General features: G+C 43.7%; 1 protein-coding gene across 7 annotated transcripts in view; it reads right to left on the bottom strand.

Moving 5' to 3' along the window:
* nmnat3 (nicotinamide nucleotide adenylyltransferase 3) overlaps window positions 1-22,667 on the bottom strand; it is a 144,348-nt gene that overhangs the window by 32,479 nt on the left and 89,202 nt on the right. For 4 of the 7 annotated variants that reach the window (XM_041173677.1, XM_041173685.1, XM_041173669.1 and 1 more), the window contains exons 3-4: window positions 16,142-16,325; window positions 3,360-3,472 (exon numbers count right to left, since the gene is read on the bottom strand). The exons of 1 other annotated variant lie outside the window; for it this stretch is intronic. In XM_041173677.1, coding sequence (XP_041029611.1) covers window positions 3,360-3,472; window positions 16,142-16,325 — 297 coding nt within the window. The remainder of the gene's footprint in view (window positions 1-3,359; window positions 3,473-16,141; window positions 16,326-22,667) is intronic. 2 more of the 7 variants (XM_041173707.1, XM_041173715.1) reach the window with 2 other exon arrangements.

Here is a 22,667-nt window from a genome sequence, read left to right on the forward strand (position 1 = left end):
AGGTTACTTGGCCATTATCACATTGCAGTTTGTGAGAGCCTGCTGTGCACAAACTGGCTGCCTCATTTTCTACATTACAACAGTGACTAGACTTCAAAAGTATCTCCTTGGGTGTAAAGCACTTTGCAAAACAAGTGCTTTCTGCGCTCATAAAAGGATGTTTTTATTTTTCTCTAACCCTGGCCTCTTTGGCATTCACCACTTCCTTCACCTCAAAAGTGGTAATGTCTTCATTCAGCTGTCTAGGCCATAAGCTTTCAAATTCTCTGTATGATGCTTCTCTCCTTTAAAATACTCCTCAAAATTTACCTCTTTGACTAAGCTTTTGGCCATGTTTCTTCACATCTCCTGCTTTAGTCCCGAATTATGTTATGTCTGATTACGCTCTTGTGAAGCACCTTGGGCTGTTTTACCAGTTTAAAGGTGCAGTATAAATGCAAGTTGTTGTTGTTGATAGTCTTGAAAAATTGTAGCCTGGAATTTGTTTCATCATCACAAGTCCAGTTATAACGCATGCCTCTGTTACTGAACAAGTCTTTACTTTCTACCTGGGATTTGTCAATCTGCTTAAAAATTACAATGGCTTCATTAGCCTGATGGCTCTTTGTATTTCCTTCCAGCTTGGTCATTGAGCCCAAAAGCACAGTTTCATTTATCATGGTCAATGATTTTTAGGTAATTGTTATATATACCATTCACATTTAAGGGGAGATGGTGGCGTCGTGGAAATGCCACTGGACTAGTAATCCAGAAGCCCCAGCTAATCCCTGGCTAATGCTCTGAGGACATGGATTCAAATCCCACCAGAGCAGCTGGTGGAATTTGAACTCAATTACTAAAATGTGGAATTGAAAGCTAGTCTCAGTAATGTTGACTGTGAAACTATCATCGATTGTCATAAAAACCCATCTGGTTCATGAACTGTAAGGGAAATCAATCTGCCATCATTACCTGGTCTTGCCTACATGTGACTCCAGACTCTGAAATGGCCTAGCAGGCCACTCAGTTCTAGGGCAATTAGGGATGTGCAACAAAAACAAATTTTGCCTTCAACTACATACTAAAATGTTAATCTTGTCCCATAATAATCATCTGATAAATTCCTGAAAGGTTCAGATCACCTCTGCAGGGGAAGAGTTAAACCTTTCCCTGAGTGGGGAGTCTGTGTCGGTCAATAGCTCCTGTAAAATTGTCAGGACAATCAGCTGAAAGCTAAGTGACACTCAGGTGACTAATTGGTGAGTGTGCAGTATGCGTGAAGATCCAAGCATGATAAATTTAGACTTAGAGGACACTAGAACTGTAGAGAGATTAGTTGGTATTGAATTATTTATCATTCATCATTATTTATTGAAAACCTTTTATTTCTCAGTCAATAGCTACTCTGTAAAAGGGCTACATATGTCTTTGGGCCTGGCTTTGAAGACAGGATTAGGGCTGCTAGTTTTTTTAAGTAGACAAAATAATCCAAGACACTTGGGATGCAAGTAATATTTTTAGCTACTGGGCTGACCATGAAATAAGGGAAAGGGAAACTGAATTAATTACAGATTTTTAAAGAACTTTTCCATCTTAACTGATTTGAGGGCCATAGTAATATATCTTACATTATTAACTATCTATGGTCCTATGTACAAATGGGAATTTTAAAATGGGCTGGTAAATTGACCAGACAATAAAACTAGAACACAGTTTAAATAATTAAAATGATTTGGTACAGTGGTTGTTTGTTGAAGTTTGTCATTGTTATCAGCACTGCTAAGAATGGGGCTGCTGCAGGAATTCACTCACTTCATCTGAACTTTTAGTACATATGAAACCAAAGGAAAAACAAATTCAGATGCTTCTGAACCTTAATGAACAATGTCACTCACAGATCAAAGGAATGAGTATTATAGAAAAAAGAAATCTCATTACGCTGTGGTGCAATACAGTCGGCTCTACTGAGACTAGTTAAGGAGCTAGAGTACTCTGTTGGGAAAGAGCAAAGGGCACTGTATAGTCTGTTTCCATTCTATGTTTCGCCTTAATTAGGGACACTCGATGATAAGGGCGAATGCTAATCATAGAAAAATGCTTTCATCTGTCATAGAGTCCTAGAGTTATACAGTACTTATTTAAAAGACCCTTTGTCCCTTCGGCCTATCGTGTCCATGCTGGCCATCAAGCACCTATCTATTCTAATCCTATTTTCTAGCACTTGGCCCGTAGCCCTGTATGCTATGGCCTGACATCCTTCTCCTTGATAAGTGTAGCATAAGTGTAAATGTTTCAGTACATTTTTTACTCTTTCAGGGGAGGTGGGTGTCGCTGGTAAGGCCGATCCTTAAGTGCCCTGGAACTGAGTGGCTTGCTAGGCCATTTCAGAGGGCAGTTAAGAGTCAACCACATTGCTGTGGGTTTGGAGTCACATTAGGCCAGACTGGGTAAGGATGGCAGATTTCCTCCCCTGAAGGACATTAGTGAACGTTAGATGGATTTTTACAACAATTGATGCTAGTTTCATGGGCACCATTACTGAAACTGGCTTTTAATTCCAGAATTTATTAATTAATAGAATTCAAAATCCACTAGCTGTCATGGTGGGGTTTGAACCCATTCCCCCAGAGTGTTACCTTGGACCTCTGGATTAATAGTCCTGCAACGTTACCACTACACCAGCATCACCCCTTAGTCGTTTAAATTAGTAAGGCACTGTATCCTAACAAGAGGAGGGAAGGGCAAATTTTATTTTATGGTTTAAGGTGTATTGAAAAATGCTCATGTCAGTTGGGAGGTCAGCCACAATCAGACTGATTTTCTTTCCTTTGGAAGTAAAGGGCTTCTATTTTTAAGAAAAACAAGTATTTCCTCAATGGCTTCAGAGTTTAGCTGGTGAGTACCTGAGCCATTCAGACTGCAAAAGTCCCCAGTTTGATCTCTGACCTGTGCTCAGTCAGGTGATAATAACTTGAGATGCTAAATTACATTACATGTTGCTGGTTTTTATCATTAGATTTTTAGAGAGTAGGGAGAAAAGCTGGCCATGGGGTGCACTTCTTATCCTTATCTAATGAACTCTGTTAAAAGTGCCCACAAGTATGATGAGTGATGAGCATCAGACTTGGAGGTGATGCCCCCACACTGGAACAGCCCACTGACACTCAACATCAAGACTCACATGCAAATATTGGCTACTCAGGTGAAGTATCTAGGGGATTTTTTTTGCCTGCAGATCCATAGCTCAAGAAAGATCAACACTTTCAGGTAGAGGAGTGCATGGGAGAAGTTCTCTGAGGGGAAAAGGAGCACATGGAATCCAAAAACTTTAAGAAAAATAAGCAAGTCTCTGGAAATCAAAACTTCCTGAATCTACACACCTGACTGATCTTTGGATGAATCTATCTTATGTTTCTGTTTCAGTGTTTTTGTGCTTTCTGGAGACGTTCTAGCCATAGCTTGATACTGGTGAAACAACGCAGAGTAATGGTGCCTGCAAAGAAAGAAAGGAATACAGTAAGACCCGTGTTTTTGATAATCCAATCAAAGACCCATAAGGAGATTTAGTCCTGCTTTCAATTAATACCAAACAGAATCTCAGCAAAGCATACAAGGGATCACTTCAGATTTTAATTAGTTCTTTACTGATTTCAGCGCATTGTTTCTGGTTAAATGGGAGATTTTACAGAAACAGTAACCAATTTTCTCTTATATTTCTCAACAGCAGACTGTTTCCTTGACCTCCTTCCTTATAGTAAGCTCTGTGGATGAAGACATCCACGTGAGAAATACTTATTTTGGCTGAACCACAATGGAATAATGTCCAGGAATGTTAGCTTCATTTACTGTTAAAAAAAAACTGGTATGTGGATTGTACACAGTTTAATTTGCATTTGAAACCAGGGAATATGTACAATGATGATTTTATGCCAGAAAGGTCACCCTAGCAATACAGCAAGCTGTTATAATGTCATAAAGGTACTAAAAATGCATTGGAGCTGATTTTTGTTGGTAAGTCTAACCATTACACATTACCATGTGTAAACAGCAGCATTCAATTCTTCAGTGTAAAGCTAATCGGTGTAATTATTAACAGCACCATGTGCAGCCTCAGACAGGTGTAATGGAGGTCACTCGTATTTGGGAGAGGAAAATTCAATGTGATTTCCATTGAAAGGGAATGGGATAATTAAAGGGAAGAAGCAGAAAAGGAGGACAAAACTCTAAAAGCAGAAACCTTAATCCACTTTGGTCCAAAGGAAAATTTTCACCACCTCGAAAAATATGGCTTCCTCCCCTCTCTTTCTCTCAACAATAATGCATGATGCCCTCTAGTGGCAAGCACATTTAAATGTCCCTGCAATATAACAAAGTACTGTGCAAAAACCTCAGCCAGTTGCGTTATGAGCTCAGCACTGCTTCAAGTAACCTTTATTTCTATGTGAGAATGCAAGTAGATTTATAAGTCTGTACTGCTATGAAACCAACTCAATTCAGTGTTCAACATTCCATTCACAATAAGAAAATAGTTTCCAAATGGAACTTACTCCCTGCCATCCAATAGCCAATCTTTATTTCCTTTAGGTTATTGATGGATGTAAATTTCCCATTATATTCTTCACATGGTCCTGCACGGCTGGTTTAAAAATAATCCTAATTATTTCATGAGTTCATATGTATGATAATAGGGAGAGTCTTTTCTATGTGGTGTATTTGAGAACCTACTAAATTTATATTGTAACCTAAAAAAACCATGTTTATAAGCAGAAGAATTTCGTCTGTGGGTCAAATGTACAAAACAACATCATATAATATATATCGTGCAACAACAATTTGCATTCATATTGTGGTTTTAACATAACAAATGCCCCAAGGCACTTTTCAGGAACATTATCAAACATAATTGATGCTAAACAAAAACAGAAAATGCTGGAAAAACTCAGCAGGTCTAACAGTATTGGTGGAGAGAAAGACAGAGTTAATGTTTTGTTAACTCTGTCTTTCTCTCCACAGATGCCACTAGATCTACTGAGTTTTTCCAGCATTTTCGGTTTTGGTTTCAGGTTTCCAGCATCCGCAGTATTTTACTATATAACTGACGCTAAACCACGTAGTGGGATATTAGGAAAGGGGCATGACCCAAAGCTATGTCAAAGAGGTAGGTTTTAAGGAGAACATTAAAGGAGGAAAGAGAGGTAGAGAGATGAAGAGGTTTAAGAATGGAATTCCAGACCTTAGGGTCAATACAGCTAAAGACACAACCACCAATGGTGAGTAAGTAAAATTGGACAGGCGAGTTATCAAACAAAAACAGAGAACATTTGATGCAGCAGGTAGTCCAATTTTCTGCTGACAAAAAGATTAATTCTAATGATTATAGCTGTTGCACAGTTTCAATAATATTTATCATTATTTGTTTTCTCCAAGAGCCTTGAAGTGTTCTCTCATAGAAATGTTATGGTTTGCAAAAAGTGCGACCAGTGGAACAAAGACACTATTAGATTCAGGGCCTCCGCTAACCATGGAGCCAATTGTATTTCCATTCTGACTCAAAAAGATTTCCTTCAGAACTGTTTGTCTCTTCACCGCAGTGCTGAAGCAAAGCATCCGATGGATATCTCAATGCTGCACATGATTGATTATTCACACCCTCAGTCACAACGCTCTTGTCACTACTTGTTTGAATTACTCCATGTGTCATGGAGACCTCAATAAGGCTGCCCAGAAGGCTTTCCTGCTTAGCACTAATTCAGCAATTCTTTGAACCCCTGAACCAAATAAAAAATTTAATTTGGATTTGGATCAAAAAATTGGTTCTGCTGCTCTGGTATACCCATTCGAATGACAAAAAGCAGCTCCTGAAATATAATCGCTGGACACGTGGAATTGCACTTATCAGCTCACTCAAGGGCAGGATTCCAATCTAAAGTCTGAACCAGAATCAGCATTTGGAAAAATGAGTTTACTAAGCTTATCAGTGCATTACCTAATAGCCAGAAAGTCGACAAGCAAATCATCAAACATTTTGATGTTGTGGGGACTGCAGTGTTGAATCTTAGCTCCAAATAGTACACTGTCTTTATCCTGCTCGCAGTTTGTGATTCATGGTATCAAAATTGTATCATAACAGTCAACATACAAATGGCAACTGCAGCAATGCTGAAAATGTTAACTTACTGTGGAGGAAATGCTCTCTGCTGATAACAGTCAAGCCTTTTTTTAACAAAGTTTCAACGACCAGAGTTCTGTTCTATCATGTTACGTAGAGTTTTGATACAGAGCTGAGAGAATTTTTATTATACACATGCTCAACGCTGCATTTCTACAAATTCTTAAATGTAATTTTCCCTTTTCAAAAAAACTATTCTGTATCAGTCACAGCTTGAGGTGCCCTTGAAGAATAGTGTCATTACAATGAATCATGGAGTTCAAAAGTTCCTTATTCACTGTAATTTTCTGCCAGGTTTAGATGGTGAGTTACATATGTTGGCAGACTGTGCAAAGAGAAAGAAATAACTTGTATTTATATAACACCTTTCACAACCTCAGGACATCCCAATTGCCAATTAACAGCCAATAAATAAGAGGCACTGATCAGAAATTTGAATTTTTCCTCACAGGAAAGAAGACAAATAGTACAAGGATGTCTTTTGTGAATCTTCAATCGTCTGACTACATCCAGGACTCTCAGTGTTGCAATGGGGAATGAGGATGGAATTGTAAAAATAAATCACATTTTTTTCTTAGAAATTGCTCGTTAGACATTCTCGTTACTGTGCATCTACATCTCCAAGAGCAGCAGTAGCCCTCTGTTACTTTAGTGGCTGCCTTCATGCCTCAGTCTAAACTGTGAATGTTTGCAGGTTGTTCAGATCTTGGCCATGTCTTCTCCTCATATTCTCCTCATGTTTACACTTTCCAATAACAGTTGCTACATTGCAGTCAAGAGCAGGCTCACAAGCTAATTATCCATCATTCGAGCAAAAGTGCCATATCAACTATTATGCCTCTAACTTAGAACAGATAGGGGATCAAATCTGAGATTCTGGGTTTTAGGTTCCCTAGCCATCAACACCATCCCTCTCCCTGGCAACTGTCTAAGGCTGAAGCAGACTGTTCACACCCTTCATAACTTCCATAACATCCAGCGACTCCCCCTCCCACAACTGCCTTAGCTCATCTGCTGCTGAAACCTTTATCTATGACTTTGTCCTATACTTGGCTATTCCAATGCGCTGCTGGCTGTCCTCCAATCTTCCAACCCTCCATAAAATCAAGCTCATCCAAAAATTTGCTGCCAATATCCTAACTTGTAACAAGTCCCATTCACCCTTCACCCCTACATTAGGTCCTGGTATGGCAACATTTCAATTTTAAAATTCTCACCCGTCAATAGCTTTGCCCTCCCTATCTCTAATCTCCTTCAGCTCTATAGCCCTCCAAGATATCTGTGCTTCTCCAATTCTTGCCTGTTGAGCATCCCCGATTTTAATCGCCCCACTATTGGCAGGTATGGCTTTAATTGCCCTAAGCTCGGAAATTCTCTCCCTAAACCCCTCCACCTCTCTCACCTCCCATAACACTCAACTTCCTAATATCTCCTTATGCAGCTACGTGTCAAATTTTGCTTGATAACACTCCTGTGAAGTGAACATTTTGCTATATTAAAGACACTATATAAATGCATGTTGTTTTTATATCAAGGTCACTGAATACAAAAAACAAGTAATTAATGTTGAATTTGTGCAAGACATTAATTAATCCACAGTCGGGAGCATTACTTCCAGTTCTGGGTGCTCTATTACAGGAAAGATGATCAATTATGAAAAGATTAGTGAGGATGTTACAAGGACGACAGATTACGGCTATGAATGAAGTCTCAAAAATTGCAGCTTTTTCTCAGGAACAACGGAGGTTGAAGGAGGAACCTAAGAGAAGTTTTCAACATTATGAAAGCTTAAGAGAGGATAAATAGTAAAGATTGCATCCACGAGCTTGGGAATTAGCAATAAGGGGAATAAGCTTAGTATCATCACTGGAAGAACAAAAGAGTGAGCTAGAACATTATTTTAACAAAGGGTCCTGAGAACATGGAAGCTGAGATTAGACTTTTATACAGCCACCATAGACAAGGCCTCCTTCTGTGCCGTATGTCTAAGCTTCTATGAATGCTACGCTGTGAGTAAATAATAAGGGGCAGAATTTTCCATTGTGGGAGGGGAAGCGGGTGCAGGCAGGCACGGACCTGATCGCCGCCCGTGATCAGGTCTGCGCCGCCATTTTACGCGGGTAGGCCAATTAAGGCCCGCCCAGTGTATTTCCCAACTCCCGTGAATAGCAGGAGTGTGCGGGCAGTGGCAGGCGGGCACAGGCCGCCAGGTCCAATGGCAACCCAGCAGTCTGTTTAAAAGAAGGCCTGGCAGCCTCCTGTAGGCTGCTAAAAATGGCCAGTTCAAGGGCGCACCACGGGGTCAGCTGACCAGGAGAGGCTGGAGGGAAGGGCAGAGGAGCAGGGCAGGCTGCAGGGTCTGCCACAGTAGCAGAGCACGCTGCAGGGTAGGCCAGTGAGGGGGCCAATGCACCCCTCGTTTTTCAGATGACTGCCTTGCTGCCCTCCTTGAGGAGGTAGCAGCACGGCAGGAGGTGTTGGTCCCCCAAGATGGGAGGAGGAGACCCCCCCCACATGACCAAAAATGCCTGGGAGGAGGTGGCGGAGGTGGTGAGCTCTCGTGGCATGGTGCGGTGCACCTGGATCCAGTGCTGTAAGCATTTCAATTGTTGCGCTCTGGCAGGGTGAGTACCATGTTGGCACTGGGCATTTAACCCAGCAGGTAGCCTTAGCCTTTGAGTGATCAGCAATAGCAGGGAGAGGAGGCACAGGAGGCCTGATATGGCCCACTGTGGTTGGGGTGCAGCATGCGCATATAGAGTCCATGTACGATTTGTCATATTGAATGGTGTTCTCTCTTTCTCAGGGGAAGAATGCTCATAATGCCTCGGAGCGTACGACGGCTGGAGACGGCCAGGCTCACCTCCTCATCTTAAGCTGCTTCAAGCAGGAGGCCCTTGTGCTGCAGAGGCAGCATGCACCCAAGTTCACTGGTGTCAGTGAGGCTGGGGTGGAACGGCCAGGTATCGCAATATCCTCCCAACATCCATAGCACTGATGATTGTTAAATTTGTTATTGTTGCAACATTGCTCGGTCACAGAGTGATAGAGTCAGAGGTGTGCAGCACAGAAAAAGGTCCTTCGGCCCTTTGAGGATGCGTGGGTCAAACACGTACCTAACTATTCTAATCCCATTTTCCAGCACTAGGCCCATGGCCTTGTATGCCAAGGCATCGCAAGTGCACACCCAAATACTTATTACATGTTATGAGGGTTTCTGCGTCTACCACCCTTTCAGGCAGTGAGTTCCAGATTCCCACCACCCTCTGTGTGCAAAAGTTGCTCATTACATCCCCTGTAAGCCTCCTGCCCCTTACCTTAAATCTATGCCCCCTGGTTACTGATCCCTCCGCCAAGGGGAAAAGTTCCTTTCTGTCTACCCTATCAATGCACCCCAAAGGTTTATACACCTCAATAATGTCCCCCCTCAATCTCCTCTGCTCCAGGGGAAATAACCCCAGTCTACACAATCTCTCCTCATAACTGAAATTCTCCAGGTCAGGCAACATCCTGGTAAGCATCCTCTGCAATCACATCCCTCCCATACTGCGTATTTCAGAACTGCACGCAGTACTGTAGCTGTGGCCTAAGCAGCGTTTTCTACAGTTCAAACATGACGTCCCTCCTCCTATACTCTATGCCTCGGCTAGTAAAGGCAAGTATGCCATATGTCTTCTCAAACACCTTATGCACCTGTCCCATTAGCTTAAGGGACCAGTTGACATGCACACCAAAGTCCCTCTGATTCTCGTTACTTCCCACGGGCCTACCGTTCATCGTGTATTCCCGTGCCTTGTTTATCCTGCCCAAGTGCATCACCTCACACTTATCCACATTAAATTCCGGTTGGCACTCATCAGCCCATCTGACCAGCCCGTCTATATCCTTCTGTGCTGTAAGACTACCCTCCTCCCTATTTACCACCCCACCAATGTTCGTGTCCATAGGTTCTGGAAGGTTGAGCGTATAATGAGGCAGGGGGAAAGGGATGAAGTGTGTCAGTGTGTGCATGCTAACTGATCCACTGTCCTTGTTGTTCCTTTCAGCATCATCAAAGCACAGCCAGCAGCAGGAGCTGCAGCTGCTCCATCTCACACCTAAGGACCCTCAAGTGTCACCAGCGTCACACCATTTCTGTGAGGCAGGCACCAGTGCAGATACTAGCACTTCGGTGGGCATTGGAACATCGGCTAGTGTCCCGGGGCACAGTGGAGAGGGCACTTCACAATCGCTGGAGGAGCTGGCAGAGACAGAGAGTGCCAATGGCGCCAGCAGTCGGAGGACTGCAGGGGACCAGGCACATGCTCAGTCGGTGTGTGATGTGCCTCTGGAGTCGTCCGCAACACAGCAGCTGCAGGAAATGCAGCTGGGTGTGCGGGAGCATCTGGGTGTGATACATGAAATTGTGCTTCACTTGGTGTCCGTGGTGGAGGAGTCCACGTGGAGCATCACTGATGCATTGAGCCTCATGGCAGAGGGTCATGCTTCCTCCATGGAGAGAGTGGCAACTCTCGTGGAGAAGGGCTTCCAGGAGAACAATCAGACCTGCAAGCCCTCACATTGGCCACAGCTAGTCAGTGCCAGTGTGGGAGATGGTTTGGGCATGAACTTTCGCAGCTCGTCGCCCATCCATCCACAGTGAACAGGGAGGTCCAGAGCAATCTCATGTTGGTGCAGCAGCTGCCTGTTGTCTCTGCGGGCTCCTCTCACAGCGCTCCGGATGAGGGCACCAGCTCCTCCGCCCCTCTCCCAGTGACCATATCATCCAGTGAGGCTGTGATGACTGGGGAGATGCCAGCTGTGGAACTATCAGCTCCCTCCCAGGCAGGGCCAGCACAGGCTCCACAGGTCAGAGGACGGCCGTCAAGTTCATCGAAGCCAACAGGACAGCAGAGTTTCCCACTGGCGCTTTTGGCCCGAGATTAGGTCCTTAGGATTTCTTTTTGCTTGATTACAGTATTGTTTTACAATTGGGAAAACATCTGATTTGAAAATTAAAATTCAGATGTGTGACTATGGCTGAGGGTGGCTTGTTTGTTCTGCATGTGTATGTTTAAGAAAACTGTCATGAGTATTTGTTTGAACATTAAAATTTATGCACAAGGCCCTTAGTTCCTGCTGATGACCTGGCAGATTTTGCACTTAAGTATCGAGTACGGAAGCACCAGGCAAGGCTGGTCCTGCTGATCCATTTGTGTGGAGCTAGCCGAAGGTTTGTTGGATTCAAGCCTCCTGGGTGTCCCTGCCTCCTTGGTGTAGTCCTGGGTCAGCGTCTACCCCCTCAGCATCCCCCTGTGGATGCTCATCCTCAGAATCAGTGCTGGACTCATCGTGTGCAGCCGCAGCCACTGCATCGACATCTTCATCATCCACTGCATTCCCCCCTTTCCAGCGCAAGACTGTGCAGTGCGCAGCATGCAACCACTATCACCGATACACGATCTGGGGGGTACTGGAGTGCGCCCCCTGAGCGGTCCAGGCATCAGAAGTACATCTTGAGAAGATCGATGGCTCTCTCCACCACAGCCCTTGTGGAGGCGTGGCTCCTATTGTACCGCTGCTCAGCCTCTGTTCTTGGATGGCGGAGAGACGTCATAAGCCACCTTCTGAGGGGATAGCCCTTGTCACCCAGCAGCCAGCCATCAAGCTGGGCCAGAGCACTGAAGAGCCCCGGCACCTGGGAGTGTCTGAGGATGTAGGTGTCATGGGAGCTGCCTGGGTACCTTGCACAGACTTGTAGAATCAGCATCCTGTGATCACACACTATCTGCACGTTCATGGAGTGGAAGCCCTTCTTGTTGACGAAGACACCGGGCTCACCAGCTTGCGCCTTGATGACCACATGTGTGCAGTCGATTTCGCCCTGGACGCGGGGGAAGCCAGCAATGGCCGCAAAGTCTCTGGCTCGCTGTGCCTGACTTGCCTGGTCCCAGTGGAAGTGGATGAAGGTCAATGCCCATCTGAACAGAGCGTCTGTGACCTGCTTGACACAAGTGGGGACAGCTGATTGGGAGATACCGCAAAGATCACCCATCGGGCCCTGGAAGGAGCCAAAGGCATAGAAGTTGAGGACAGCTGTGACCTTTAGAGCCACTGGCATGGGGTGTCATCCACACAGTTAGGGGAGTTCTCAGGGCCAATTATCTGACAGATATAGCTCATTGTCTCCCTTGACAGTTGGAGCCTCCTTCGGCACTGCACCTCGGATATATTGAGGTAGCTGTTTTGCCGCCTGTATACCCTGGCAGCAGGATAGTGGTGTCTTCTGCGACCCCTTCCATCTGGACTTCCTCTTGTGCCTGCACCTTTACTCCTAAAGGTGGCTCCCCTGGAGGCTGAATGTGCACTCCTGGCCTTCTCCCTCTTCTAGCCCTCCCTTCCTCCTCAGAGGAGCTGCCTCCAGTCGACATGTCAGATCCCATACCCAGGCTAAGGGGAGGCTTCCTGAAAGTTACAGGCCCGATAAAGATTACTGACTGCAGAGTGCTGACCTGAAGGTTAAAAGTACACAGAAAGCTGCTGGAATTCGTTCTGAACTGTTACAGATCACACAGGCAAGTTTAAAATACTTTCTCCAATAAATACTCCACAAAGCAGATTGATGACCCCACTGAGCCCTCTCATCCCGCCCGTGGATGAGATTCATAGAAAAGTGTCTTACCCACCTGCCTGTTGTACCTGTGCGCCGACCTGAAGATCACTCAGGTGCCTGAAAATCGCCATCAATTGAAGACTAAAGGGCTTTAACTGGCCCGTTAATTAATGGCAGGCAAGCGTCGGACTTCATCGCGCACCCACCCAGCGAAATATTGCGATGGCGCATGGTGACGCTGGGACGCTCGTCCAATGTCACCACGTGTCATTTAAACGCACAGACATGCGGGGCCCGCTCCCCACACATCAACCTGAAAATTCTGCCCAAGATAATTTGAAATGGAATTGGGGGAGTATTTGAAAAGAAATATAAAAGGGCCGAGATTTAGGGCAGAATCGTCCCAGATTTGCACTAAATGCAGTAGCAGGCGGGTAAAATGATGTTTTACTTGCCATTGGAATGGCGGCTTTTCACGCCATATCATCCCAAACCTGCTGCATTAGTTATGCATTTCCAGGAAACACACCATTTCCATAGTGGGCGGGCCCTCATTCGCCCATCACGCCATCACCTCGTCGCTTCATCAAGCCGGGCGCCATATTTAAAGTCCAGCCGCGCGCACACATCTCAGTGCTTCCAGCCCACGACTACTGCAGGGAAGATGTCCACGAAAGGCAGAAACACTGCAGCCCCCAGGTTTAGTGATGTGTCACTGGAACACCTTTTGGATGCTGGGGAGGCCCACCGCAATGTCCTCTAACCCTGCTCTGGCCGGAGGATGGGCAGTGGTGTGACCAACCAGGCTTGGGAGGCCAAGCTGATCAGTCCCAATGCTGCACAGAAGAGGTTGGCCATCCAATGCAGATAAAAGATGAATGAACTTACCCTTGCAGCAGGATATAGCAACCATCTCATTACTCTAAACTCATACACCCAAGCCCATCACGCATTCATTGGCTTCTCACTCACTGCCAGCTCAAGGGTCATCACCACCCATTCTCACACACATACCCTCACATGTCCATCTGGCCTCATCTCCTCAGCCCTCACCATCTTGAGGCCACTTGCACAGATCAACATGTGCCCCCCCGACACACACCCTGGGTTACCCTCCCTCCCCAGTACAGCTCTCGTCCTGCAGCCTCTTCCCTTGCCTGAGGCCACTTCTCCCCCTTCCCCAAGCAAGCTCTAGTCCTGCAGCCATTGAAAAGCCACCCACATATGGCTGATCTGCTAGGTAGAGACCTGCCCGTGAGCCCCCCTAAAAGTGATGTGGTGCTGCCTGTGAAGCCTGGCGCTGATGACTGCGAGTGCTGACCGAAGCAAACAAACCTTGAAGTCCCAAGCAAAGTGCAGCCCGCCAGGTGCACGTCGCTCTCTTGCCCACATGTCTGTCCTTGGCTTGCTGCATTGTTCTAGTGAAGCCCAACGCAAACTGGAGGAACAGCACGTCATCTTCCGACTAGGCCTTCCGGACTGAATATTGAATTCAACAACTTTAGATCTTGAACTCCCTCCTCCATCCCCACCCCCTTTCTGTTTTTTCCCCCCTTCCTTTTGTTTTTTCCAATAATTTATATAGATTTTTCTTTTCCCACTTATTTCCATTATTTTTAAATCTTTTATGCCCCCACCACCCCCAGTAAAGCTGTACCTTGAGTGTCCTGCCATCCATTCTTAATTAGCACATTCATTTAGATAATATCACCAACTTCAACACCTCTTTATTCTTTTGTCTGTGACATCTTTTGATGATCTGCTCCTATCACTGCTTGCTTGTCCCTACAACCACACTACCCCCCTCCACTTCTCTCCCCCCAGCCCCCCACCCTTAAACCAGCTTATATTTCACCCATCTCCTTGGATTCACCCAGTTCTGTTGAAGGGTCATGAGGACTCGAAACGTCAACTCTTTTCTTCTCTGCCGATTTTGCCATACCTGCTGAGTTTTTCCAGGTAATTCTGTTTTTGTTTTGGATTTCCAGCATCCGCAGTTTTTTGTTTTTATCGCTTATGTACTGTTGTGAAACACGTCGGTGTCTTTTCCCATTGATGAGGGCGGACAATCCAGTGGCAGGGCTGGGGGAGCGGCTCCGGCAGGCAGGCCTAGTATTGATACACTGATGTAGTACAATGAGGTTCCTGACGTCCGATGGCAGAAAACACGACCAACCATCAGCAGGCTGAGCGGACAATCGCAAACAGCATCGTGAAACCGATTGCACCATATTGTCCAATCATACCATCGGACACGCCCGATGTCGGCAAGCACAGAAAATCCCGGCCTCAGGTTATGAGTAAATACAACACAGCAATTATGAGCTAATCCATCAAGAAACTAGATTTTGGAATATGTTTTCCTATTATTATATATTAATATTTCACATAGCGAATTTAATGTGATTTAAGATTATTATTGAGTTTGGATTTTGGGATACCTTAAAACAACAGTGTGAGTTCAGATAGATCCTAAATGCCACACATTCCTAATAGCAGCTGTTCAGCTCTCAAACATGACTACACATTGCAGTTGGTGTAACAAATACCAGCAATGCCTGCTCAAATGAAATATTTCGGACCTTAACAGCTTACATTTATATAATATGCCACCAATGTAATAAAATGTCCCAATAAGGCACTTCACAGGAGCATTATGAAAGAAAATATGACACCGATCCACTTGAGGAGATATTAGGTCATAACACCAAAAACTTGGTCAAAGAGGTAGGTTTTAAGGAGCGTCTTAAAGGGGGAAAATGAGGTAGAGAGGTGGAGAGATGTAGTGTGGCGATTCCAGAACTTAGGGCCTAGGCAAGTGAAGGCATGACCACCAGCGGTGGAGCAATTAAATTTGGGGATGTCCAAGAGACCAAAGTTAGTGCAGTGCAGATACTTTGGAGGGCTGCAGGGCTGGAGGAGATTACATAGGTATAGAAAAAGGGAAAAACAGAGATAGAAATGTGGGAATAGAATGGACATGCAAGATCACTATTCAGGCACTGCCAGGTGGCTTCTGTTCCATCTTATATCTGCCGATCTCAAATCAATATTGTGTTGATACTGCCACAAATAAATTTCAGAGTCTCTTTTTTGTGTCTTGTTCTTCCTCATAGCAATTAAAATAGATCCCATCATAAAATACACAAACTCATCCAGAGGAGCCAACACAAAGCTTGGAAATTGGAACTGTGAATTATTGTGACGTTACTGACCAACTCAATTAAATTATTTGTGCTTGGGAGACACAGCTGTCACTCTCTGAGATCTATCAATTTCCTAATCTATTTTGCTGTAGATTGACCAGTAACCCAACCTCTAAACTGAAAGCACACCACAGACCCAAAGTGTTTTAAGGCAACGTAACTTTTTGTTTGTGTCAGAGGAGCTGTGATATTTACCTCAGCACTGTTACAGTCTCCACCCATTGCTCCTGCTGACTCTCCCATGGGTCCTGGGTAATCCAATCCGAGGTCTCCAGAGCTCGCTGAGCCATAGCAACACGGTGTTTTGCTGCCACCAATCCTTTCTTCCCATATCTGTCGTTAACTGGGGAAATGATACCCTTGATAACTTTATACAGTCCTGAAAAAAAAATTTAAATACAACAAAATTTGAGCTACGATTTCAATCCATCTCCAAAACTCAGCGCCTGTTGGCTTTGAAATGATTAATTCTGAGAATGTGTTTTATGATAAGAGGTAGGTTTTCAGATTTTTCTTTGTTTGTCCTCTTATCCATCTCTGTCACAATGAAAATGAGAAAAAAATGTTACTTTCTAAAAATATAATATTTGTGAAAGACCTGTGGGCAATGTCCCTTTAAAATTTAATTGTTCTGTGCAGCCCCTTTTGTCCAGTGCATAGTCCATTTAATTCTTTTTGCATGGCAGCGTACACATGCTGCTTATCACAGAACAAGACCTACATGGTGCCTTTAAGGCTGCACACCCGCACATCTTAATAGGAATACTGCCTGTGGGAAAGGTTGGAGAAAAAACTGCAGCTTTCTGAGATATCAGTCAGACAAGGGTTAACTTTGAGATTTAGTTATTGTCCCAGAAGTTGATGTCAGTAATGTCCTGTTCCTCTGCAATGTTACATTTTCGCAGATGCAAGCAACAGAAAATCAGTGATACCGCGTAACCTTCAACTTTTTCCACAGTACTCTCACTTTAAAACTCTTTGAAAATGTTGAACCTTGTTTTGAATGAAGTGTAACTGAGCTTTTAACGGCCTTCTAAATTATAATTACTTTTAAATAGCTTCTTTGGCCTTGAAAAAAAAACTAATTTTATATGTGTGTCTCATTTTCTCCATTCCATGATTTTTAAACGACTAAACATTTTTAAGTTTAAGATTTTTCAGCTTCTACTTCAAACTCACATGCATGCCCCAATCTTTATTTTGCTTTCTTTAAAATTATTAAAAAGTGAATCCTAATCCATAATTTTTACTTCCTGATTTATTTTCTGTGAGAATTCATCAATCTGATTGAATGCTTAGCCTGCTTGATTAGTGTTTGACGGCACAGATTCCCCATACCATAGAGCCATAGAAAGGTTACAGGGTAGAAAGAGGCCACTTAGCCCATCGTGTCTATGCCATCCAAAAAGAGAAAAAAGAAAGTAGCCGCTCATCTTAATCCCACTTTCCAGCACCTGGTCTGTAGCCTTGCAGGTTACAGCACTTCAGATGCAGATTCAGGTACATTTTAAATGAGTTGAGCATTTCAGCCTCAGCCACCAACTTAGGCAGTGAATTCCAGACACTCACCACCCTCTGGGTGAAAACGTTTTTCCTCACGTCCCCTCTAATCCTTCTACCAATCACCTTAAATCTATGGCCCTTGGTAACTGACCCCACAGCTAGGGAAAACAAGTCTTTAGTGTCTACCCTATCTAGGCCCCTCATAATTTTTTACATCTCAATTTGATCACCCCTCAGCCTCCTCTGTTCCAAGGAAAACAATCCTAGCCTATCCAATCTCTCCTCGTAGCTACAATTTTGAAGCCCTGGTTACATTCTCGTAAATCTCCTCTGTACTCTCTCCGGAGCAATTATGTCCTTCCTGGAATGTGGTGACCAAAACTGTACACAAAATTCCAGCTGTGGCCTAACCAGCGTTTTATACAGTTCTATCATTATATCCTTGCTTCTGTATCCAATACCTCACCCAATAAAGGCAAGCATTCCATATGCTTTCTTGACCACCTTGTCCACTGTCCTGCCATCTTCAAGCACCTGTGGACATCCACTCCAAGCCTCTCACTTCCTCAACCACCCCCCCCCCGCCCCTCTCAGTAATTCCCGTTTATTGAGTATTCCCTTGCTTTGTTTTCCCTCCCCAAGTGCATTACCTCACACTTTTCTGGATTGAATTCCATTTGCCACTTTTCCGCCCACTCAACCGAACCATTGATATCATTCTGGAGTTGACAGCTATTCTTGTCACCATCAACTACATGGCCAATTTTTGTGTCACCTGCAAATTTCCCAATCATGCTTCCCACATATAAGTCTAAATCATTAATATATACAACAAACAGCAAGGGCCCCAACATTGAGCCCTGTGGAACAACACTGGAAATTGTTTTCCATTTGTAAAAACATCCATTACCCTTTGTTTGAGCCAATTTTGGATCCAACCTGCCACCTTCCCCTGTATCTCATGGGATGTCACTTTCCTGACCAGCCTGCCATGTGGGACCTTGTCAAATGCCTTACTGAAATCTATGTAGACAACATCCACTGCACTCTCCTCATCAATCCTCCTCGTTACTTCCTCAAAAAATTCTATTAAGTTAATAAGACACGATCTTGCCCTTCACTGAAGTCAGATTGACTGGCCTATAATTTTCTGGCCTATCCCTCGCACCCTTTGTAAATAAGGGTAAAACGTTCACAGACCTCCAGTCCTCTGGAACCTCACCTGTATCTAGTGAGGATTGGAAAATAATCTTCAAAGCATCTGCTATTTCCTCCCTGGCTTCCTTCAACAGCCTGGGATGACGCCAGATTGAAAATCATGTCAGAATTGGGGAAATCAACAATGTAAAGCTCGCTAAATCTTTGTAAGCAGGTTTTTTTTTAGATCAGCAGCAAGAGTCATCCTTTCGCCTTTCACCACAAATTCTGGGTCAATATGTAATAATCCCCCCACCAGGCTTGGGTGTATCTACGCAATACCTTTTCCTCGACTATCAATTCAGGTGAATGACTCGGCAAATGTTGGTCTATTACCAGCTGCACAAGTCTGACCTGTCTGTCCACTCTCCTCACAGCCTCCATTCTGCGTTTCCACTGATAAATTGGACGAGTTTAAAGACTCGCCCAAAAGAGAACCACGCCACAAATACAGCTGGACAAGTTCATTTAACAAGCCCTTGAATGCGCCCTTAAATAATACAGACGTCTTCAAAAATCTCTCCTAATAAGCATTGTTTATTTTCTTTCGTTGTACAAGTACCGGACCCCAAACTCCAAAAGGACCCGAAAACTGGCTACATTTGAAGCTGGCACCCTGGTTAGCAATTTGAACTAAACACTTTTATTCTTTATTTTTCATACTTCATTTTATGTATTATAAGTACACGCTAGACCTAGGATCCAAAATCCATAAAATCCCCAAATCCAGCACATGCCCGTCCAGAGCTTCCTGGATGTGGGTCCTAATGCCTGTAGGATGGATTCTCACAAGAAAGTACATCAAATGAACAAGGTCCCAAAGATGTTCAGATTTATCCAATCTGATCAAATTGAACCTTTTCAATTCAAAGTACAAATAAAAAATCTGCTGTTTTCACGTGAAATTACAAAGATGCTCAACTGTAATACTGATAAAATGTTTACATTCAACGTTACAGTAACAGGCTTGGAAAATAGTTTTCTTAATTAATAGCAAAAGGACACATTCAGAGATCATATTACATGGTTCATTCTGTACAGTTCAGTGTCACAATAAACTGTAAATATTACAAAATGGCTATTTTCCTTTTGGACAGAAGAAATGCTGCAGAATTTTTTGCTTAATGAAAATGGAAAACAGAACAAGAACAATTCTGTCATAAACGAACAACAAAGCAATCAACCATCAATCCAACAAGTGTTAAATACCCAAAAGTCAAGATTACACAATCAAACAGTCGAATAAGAGGAAGATGTTCATTAGCATTATAAATTTCATTTTCCTAGGATTTATTTTTCAACATAAGCCTGCAGATTAGTAAGAATAGTCCAATGCATGAGACACATCTTGATTGCTGCATTGCAGTAAAAGGCTCCAGGCTATCTGGTGTTGGTACAAATAAAAAGAGAAAAAATATCTAAGTGCTGGAAGTGCGAAGCAAAAACAAAAATGCTAGCAATACACAGCAGTCTGCACCAATAAAGAAAGATTATTTCATGCTTTGGATATCGTGCTGTTTCTTCTCCCGCTCCCACCACCCCCACCCACCTCCTTGCATCCAACCCGAGTGGAATAAATGCTTAACTTTCACTCTCAATTCTGACGAAGGGTCAGACCCAAATTATCTGCCTGCTTCTCATCTTCAAAGATGTTCACTGATCTGCTCAGCATTTTATTCTTCTGTGAAATACAGCTGGCTGGGTCGTGGAGGAGTCATCTTCATCCATCACTGCATTCACTAACCGAACTCATGCTGCAGTCCATGACCTAGAGCTTCTGTTAGGTTGCAATAGTTTTCTGGCGCAGTTTCACCAAAATTGGCATAACTGGCGCAAAAGATTTGAGAATTTTTTAAGAACCGATAACATACAGCACAAATCAAGGTGCTGTGATCATTTGCATTAGTTAAAGAAACATTGCAGAAGAAGCAGGCCCCCAAGATGAACTGATTACCATTGGGGTTTTCACTAATTGCATTCATTTATAGGCCTTTGAAAAGGCTCTAAAAGTCAAGCTGAATATTTTGGGTACAAGGAAACTAATAGGCATGTTTTAAAACGTATTGAATGTAATTCCTTTTGTTAATTTGCAAAGAAACTTAAAACTGTACCCCAATACAACTAGCGAATGATTCATACAGTTTTTCGGTCATTTTCAGTAGTTTAAAATCAGGTTGACCACAGCGGTTTAAACCATATTGTGTTTTAAAATGATTATTCTTTTGTGATAAACCTATTTCAGTTGTATTAATCAAAGTGCACCTGGTTACTGTTGTAGGATATTGGATACTGTTCAATAGGTCTAAATGAAGTCTTTATAGTCTTAAGTAGGTTAATTGTATGTATTTATTAACTACAAGAACTATGTACATATATGCAGTAAAGGGTTCAAGCTAGGAGCTGTCTCCATGCTTGCTTGTGCACACGGCTCTGTCCAGCACTAGATTGACACCCTAGGTGCGGGTCATGTGGTCTCTTATATCACTGTGTGGGCGCTACTGTACTCAGTCCAACATTAACCCTATATGTGCCAGACCCTTATAGTACACCTCCCACCCCCCACCACCACCACCACCACCACCCCCCCCCCCCCCCCCTCCAAGTCTCTATCCAATGTATTTCAAGTAATTATAGTTTACCCCTTGTATTTACATTGTTATTACTGCCACATCTCCCCTCTTCAAGTCTCTGAGTTCATAGGCTCAGGCGGTCTGGAGGCCTTATAGCCCTTCCATATCTCATTCACACTACTGTTGGAGGGGTGGTAAGCTCTGTTGTTTCAGGTAAGCTCTGTTGATTTGGAGGTTGTTCTGGCATTGGGAATATTTTCATCCTCTTTTTCCATCCCTTGATATTGAACTGCTCTGTCGATTCGGCAGTTGTGCTGATAGGTGGTTGCTGCTACATCCCGTTTCTTGTGGGCTGGACAAATAAGAACATAAGAAATAGGGGCAGGAGTAGGCCATTCGGCCCCTCAAGCCTGCCCCAACATTCAATAAGATCATGGCTGATCTGCCCCAGGCCTCAACTCCTCTTTTGTGCCAGCTCCTCATAGCCCTCAACTCCCCGATATTTCAAAAATCTATCTACCTCCTCTTTTATTACTCGCAGTGATCTAACCTCCTGACTCTCTGGAGTAGAGAATTCCAGACATTCACTCCCATCTGAGAGAAGAAATTCCTTTGCATCTCAGTTTTAAATGAGTGTCCCCTTATTCTGTAACTATGTCCCCTAGTTCGAGATTCCTCCACTAGTGGAAACATCTTCTCAACATCTAACCTGTCAGGCCCCTCAGAATCTTGTACATTTCAATAAGATCACGCCTCATTCTTCTAAACTCTAATGAATAAAGGGCTAATCTGTTTAGCCGTTCTTGATAAGTCAACCCCTTCATCCCAGGAATGAGCCTAGGGAATCTCTTCTGAACTGTCTCCAATGCCAGTTTATCCTTTCTCAAATACCGGGACCAAAACTGTACACAGTACTCCAGGTGCAGCCTCACCAACACCCTGTACAGCTGTAACAAGGCTTCCCTATTTTTAAACTCCAACCCCCTAACAATACAGGCCAAAATTCCATTTGCTTTCTTAATTACTAGCTGTACCTGCATGCTAACTTCTTGTGTTTCATGCACAAGAACACCCAGAACCCTCTGTACTGCACATTTTTGGAGTCTCTCTCTACTTAAATAGTAGTCTGCCTTTTGATTCTTCCTGCCAAAATGCATGACCTCACACTTTCCTACATTAATCCCCATCTGCCAAGTTTCGCCAACTCACTCAACCTACCTATATCCCCTTGCAGGTCCTTATATCCTCATCACAACATGCCCTCCCACCTATTTTTGTATTGTCAGCAAATGTGGATACATTACACTGCCCCCTCCTCCAAGTTATTAATATAGGTAGTAAATAATTGAGGCCCTAAGACTGATCCTTGTGGCACTCCACTAGTTACATCTTTCCAACCTGAAAAAGACCCATTAATCCCGACTCTCTGTCTTCTGTGCATTAACCAATCC

This window comes from Carcharodon carcharias, chromosome 2 (assembly GCF_017639515.1).
Source record: "Carcharodon carcharias isolate sCarCar2 chromosome 2, sCarCar2.pri, whole genome shotgun sequence".
NCBI lineage: Eukaryota > Metazoa > Chordata > Chondrichthyes > Lamniformes > Lamnidae > Carcharodon > Carcharodon carcharias.